A 6,000-nucleotide genomic window follows, 5' to 3' on the forward strand; every position below is an offset into this window, starting at 1 on the left:
GATTTGAGGGTTGAATGCCATTAGATTTTATCTCTGGGTGATAGTTCATCTGTACATTCACAAAATGAATACATGTATGTCCTGTCATTTGGAATGAAATACTTAACTACTTTTTTTTTAATCTTCACATTGGCCCTAACTGGCATGGGATCATACCCTATCCTTCCTCATCTTTCAGAAATGGCTACATACAGGAACTGTTCAATTTTATAGCTTTTTAATACATATGTTTTTTTAATAGGTAGTTCTTAATATGTATGTGGTAAATGTTAAATTTCATCAAATAATCAAACTTTATATGTATAGTAGATCAAATTTTGTCCTGAAGAGCCTCCAGTGGTGGTAAGCGTGAGTGCTGAAGAATGAAAAACAGCCCCCAACATACAGTGAATTTTTAAAATGAGATCATCATAGTATTTAAAAAAATCTGGTCTTGCAACTTATACCTTTAGACAAATCTAGACAAGTTTCAGCTGAACAGTTTAGAAGAGAAACTGCTTTGTCTAAATGTGGACTGCATGCAATTTCTGACAGGTTTATATTAAGATTTCTAAGTACTCACAAACATGTTTTGAACATATTACTGTGAATTCTTACACAATAATTACAAGCTTTATTTTCCAGCTGGTTTTGTTGCATTAAGTGGATTTAGTTCAGTTACATAGATGTATTTAAAGAAATGTTCTTAAAATAAATTTTATTCTGTGATCTACAGAAGTAAACTGATAATGCTTGGAACATTCTGGGTAGTTTTAGTGACACTGTAATATAAAAAAATACCATATAGTTGGAATATATCAAAACCAAAGGGAAATCTGAAATATCTTAATAGCACAGAAATAGGTGGTTGGTATTTAGATAAGAAATTCTGTTCTTCCTGTGGGTACTATTTTTTTTTTTTTTAATGTTTAAACATAATAATTACTAAGGCCTTGCTTGGAGAGATTTTAAGATGTTGATACGCGTAATGTAACGTGCATTAGCCAAAGCATTTAAAATGAACACACAAACGCAACTCATGGTGTGTAGAAAGCTCACTGCATTGACTTATGCTAAATGGATTGAGGTAAAACTGTATCTCATTGTCCATAGAACTTAAGTGGTACTGTTACTGTAATGTTTGAGCTTTTCTATGAAATCGCACCATTTTTCCTTTAAAATTATATTTTACAATTGTTAACTTCCCAGTTTTTGAAAAAAGTAGTGTAAATATTCTTTTTACTACCATGAGAATCCTACTCATTTTACTTGATACCTTTCAAAACCATGAAGGAGAATTGTACTTGGTGTTTGAATCTAGATTCATGCAAGCTGCCGAAGTAAATGACCATTCCTAAACCGTATATATTTTGAAAGTATTTTTATTTTTTTCTGTCTAACGTGTAAACTGACACTATTACTTTACTTCGAGTCATCCTTTTCTTCATTCTTTGAGAAATGACACTGAAATTGTTTATTCATCAGCTGTTCTGTACAGTATGTGAATAAGAAATTAGAAGTAATCATATTTATAAAACAGATTTCAGTGATGTAAATTAAATTTTCTAAATTACAAACATGAATTAAGTTACGGCTTCTGAATGCATAATACGCTTGCTAGACTCACATACAAAATAGAGGTAGAAAAGATGTCCTAAGCCTCACTGAAGAACTGTGCCCAAAACAGAAGTACTTTTTTGATACCTGAAACAGTGCTATTAAAAAAAGTGAGAAGCCTGGATACACTTTTGATTATATTATTATGCTTCACAGATTCAGAAGCATTTATTTTTGTGTAGTTAAACAAAAAGTGCCATCGTTTTTTTGATCTTTTCCGTGAAAGATGTATTTGTGTTTATCTGAACTAGCACCAGAGGAATGATGTCAATAGCGACTAGTTTAGACTTTGAAAGTTCCAGAATACTTGTATTGAAAACTGGATCAGATCCTCTGCTGCTGATGTGAATGGTGAGGCCACAACAGTTTATAACAAGTGATATTCTTCAGATAGTGTTAACAGCAGTATGAGATCCTGCAGTGAAAGAGGAAAGAAAAGAGAAAGAAAGGAGAAGATACTATTCTTTTAAGGATTACTAAAGCTTTTTGTGGATTTTGAAGGGGAGAGGGAATGTTTGTTGCCAAGGCTGGAAAATACAGAAAAACTATGGAAAGAGCGCTTTTCTCTTGAGTTGGGTATATATGTATGGTTTTTTCTTCTGTGAGTTTTCCGTCTTGAAGAAATTGTAGATATTATAGGGCATTCTTCCCTAGCTTTTTAAAGAGCAGTACAAAATAGGAGACTTTCTTTTTAACTATTTAGAAAGTTACGTAGAGGTTCACGGACACTTTCAATGACCAAGAAAAAATATTCCCCAAACTAAAATAATAATAATTTTTAATAGCCATTAAAAATCAATACAAACTTAAATCTAAAAATCATCTATCCTTTCAGTCTTTCACTCAGCTGAGTGTCAAGGTGCAAGTGCTGGAGTAGATGTTTGGGAAATGGTCACCTACTTGGTTTTACAGAAATGTTAGCTGCCTTGAGGGAATTTGTGATCAAAGGTGAGAAGTGTAGGGTAGATAAGCACATAAACTTCAACATTTCACTAGAAGACTAATTGTCCTTGAAAATTTGATGTAAAATACTAGTAGAGATGGTGAGGAGTTCTTACCTAGCATATTGGAAACAATCTTAAACATCCTTTTGGTTCTGTGGACGTCAGAAGTGATTGGCAGGGGAAGTTTTCAGAGTCATCTGACTGACAAAATACCAAATTTTAATTTTGATTCCACATATCTCCAGATATTGCAGCAAAATAAAGTATATGAGGTGGTGTTTTCATTTTAAGTCTTTGCAGGTCTGTTTTAAGGTATCTGCTTTCTCACGTATACCAACTAATTGACTCTATTCGTCTAAGAAGGACTGTTGGAAGCGGTGTAGCTACTCACAGCAGGAAGTACTTCGTCCAGTCAATACTAGTGGGATCAAGTTCCAGGACAGTGGTTAAAAGGCCTGGGGTGAATTTCATGGTGGGGAGGAAACACCTGTGAGAAAGTAACAGCTGGTTTCTTTAGATTTTCCTCTCTCATGTTATCTGTTGTTAATAAGATGATAACAAGTAGCTAACACTTCAAATATTATGTGAAGCTCAGAGATTTCTAATGCTTATCGCGAACCTTAAGTAACACTTATTTTTCTCTTTCTTATTGCAGTCAGCAACTGTTTCTGATGGAGGTAAGCTGAAGTTTATTTTTACTTTTATAATGAAAGAGAACCAATTTTCCACGTTAAGCAACATAATATGTGGTAAATAAGGTGATATATTGGAAAATGTGAGTCCAAAGTGGTGCAGAACTCTGTGACTTCTTTGGGAACTGTGCCAATGAAAATATTGCAGGATTATGTTCACGTACTTTCACTGATTCATTTGCATAATTTTTTTGTGGCACATCTCTATATATGCACGTTTTTATTATAACTAGGCTTCTTCATTCATAATAATAAAAAGGCAGAGCTGGTAGACTTCATATAATTGGATGGTAGATAAAATCTTGTTCTCTGTTTTATTGTCCTTTACATACTCTGTTTGCTTTTGAAAAGACATCCTCTAGCTCCTAAGTTGTAAGCTGTCTTGGTGCATTTGTTGAGGTTGAAATTTCTTTATGGTGTGATGCATTTTGAGAAGGGGGTAAGTAATTTGATATTTGTAAAATCCCAGTGTGGAGCTTCTGCAGTTCTGGAGCACTTCTAAGTAAACTCCTCTTTATGTCACTTAAGCTTGTTTGTTTTGATTTTAACATGGCTTTAATGTTTTAAAGGACATCCACTCTTTGTTAAACATTAGAAGATGATTTCTCTGAACTTTTGAAGTTAATTGAAACAGTTTAAGTATGCTTCCTTAATGGAATAAAGGAATTTGTACAGTTTAGGGTATATGAGAGATGGCTTTTCTCACTTGTCTTGTTTGGCAAGAGTTGGTTCACTTGATGCTGCTGAGAAACTCACTCACATACATAGTATTACGTTTGCTATTCTTTGACAACAGTACAAGACAATTTTATTAAATAAAAAGGGGACAAACTGTGTTGCTGTAATTAGTGCAGTGAAATTGAAGAAATACTTTGAATGGTAAGGATAATTTTTTATATTACATGCAAATGTAAATGCAAAATTAGCAATACTATTCACAAAACTCAGTAGTGTCCTAATTTCTGATTCCTTGCAAAACTAAAACTACAGTTGAGAGAAACATTACTGTTTTGGTCCTTTTGACAGAGCCATTTTCCAACGGCTGGCTGACTTTGTCAGGTATTTTCCTTCTCTGCTGCTGACACAGTCTACTGCTGTAACAGTACTTCTGTCTAGATGAGAAGATAGACTCTATATTGTATCTGTTTGTCCGCAAAGTGACAAAAGAAGGAAACAGGAAATAATTGTGTCTATTCTGCTTTCTATTTCTAAAATGTAGCCTATGTTTTTGTGGGAAAAATAAGTATTTTTTTCCCCCAGATGTTACCTGTTTGATATAAAAATCAAGGCAAAGCACAGACTTTTTTTTTGTTTGTGTGTGTAGCTGAATTAAGTTCCAGGTGCTGAGGGGCAAAAAACTTGATTGATCTTCTTTAGCTAAAATGGAATGTACTTATGTCTTGTCTCCATGAGGGTTCTTGTTCCGTGTTAATGAAAATTATTTTACTTCTGTTGCCTATCCAAACTTGGAGATCCCTGTGATAGTACTCATATGATAGTCATTTCAAGCTTTTTATGCTTCCAGCTGAAAATTTATTTTAAAGATCTGACTTATTTTCAGTTCTTCCAATATGACTTTTGTATTTCATTCCAATTCCATAGGTAATTGTGTTTTCACAATTAATTATATACAGTTTTGTGAAGTCGTGAAATCTAAGGACCATGTAGGTTGCAGAGGTGAAAGAACAGACAATAAATTATATGTGTTTTTCTGCTGAGTTGTATGACCTATTTTTTTCAGCTAGTGCTGAAGATTTAACATGGACTCTCTCTTCATTATTAAATGCTACTTAAGAGCGGGGTTGTAATTTATGTAAAAAGTGGTAGTCGAACTATACTGAGTAATATTGAATCAATGCTTAAATACCTAGAACATGGATTGGAAAAATAAGAACCAGAGAGACTGTAACCAGAGAAAGTGAAATGAAATAAAATCCTAATTCATTTCATTTAGAGCTGCATTGAGTAAAAAGCTCTGATTCATGTCTGAATTACATTTTCAGGCTTTCACTTTTATTGAATATGTCACAGCACTGAAATTTTTCCAATCTTCTCTAATCTCACTAATTCATTAATAGATCCACAGATTTACACATTTTAGGGCATGTCTAGATTAGAGGAATTTTCACTAGTGTAACCATTAGTATAACAGTGCATACTTCCCTTCCTAGACTAAATCTTAATATTAGTATTTGTACATATAACTAGATACTATAAATACTGTTGTTAAGCTTTAGTCTGGGAAGGGAAATTTATGTGTAAAAAGTAATTATTATGTGTTTATATACATCCCTTCAGTATAATAGGAGGCATGACAGCGCTCTGTACATTTTCTTTCCAAGGTCAATGGAGCCTCATGTCATATGGCTTTTATTACATTGGAACCAGGCACTGGAAACCATCTACCCCTTGTTGCATTTATTTTATATGGTAGCTCAGCTTGTGCAAGGCTGGGATGTTCTCATCAGCCAAAACTGTGCACTTGGGCTTTGCAAGATAGGTAACATGTAAAAGATAAAGGAACTTGAATTAGTGTTGTTTCCAGAGATGCCAACCAGTAGCAAATCTTAACTGTAATTGATTTGCTTAATGAATTGCAGACAATCAGAATGCAAAGTGTAATAATGCTTAGATGCAAGATCACTGCTATAGATCAGTTAATCTGCAGCACCTATGCTCTAGGAATAGCAGATACCATTTTATGTTACTACAACGATCTGTAATTAGCAGATTTCTCCTACTTCCCATCTTGGAAACTGTCCATTCCT

General features: G+C 33.7%; 1 protein-coding gene across 1 annotated transcript in view; it reads left to right on the forward strand.

Annotated features, from left to right (window-relative positions):
- Window positions 1–6,000, forward strand: part of RGS12 (regulator of G-protein signaling 12) — a 73,494-nt gene that overhangs the window by 34,268 nt on the left and 33,226 nt on the right. The window contains exon 3 of the mRNA XM_009328817.1: window positions 3,196–3,217. Coding sequence (XP_009327092.1) covers window positions 3,196–3,217 — 22 coding nt within the window. The remainder of the gene's footprint in view (window positions 1–3,195; window positions 3,218–6,000) is intronic.

The sequence above is a fragment of the Pygoscelis adeliae genome, unplaced genomic scaffold (assembly GCF_000699105.1).
Source record: "Pygoscelis adeliae isolate BGI_AS28 unplaced genomic scaffold, ASM69910v1 Scaffold66, whole genome shotgun sequence".
In the NCBI taxonomy this organism is placed as follows: domain Eukaryota; kingdom Metazoa; phylum Chordata; class Aves; order Sphenisciformes; family Spheniscidae; genus Pygoscelis; species Pygoscelis adeliae.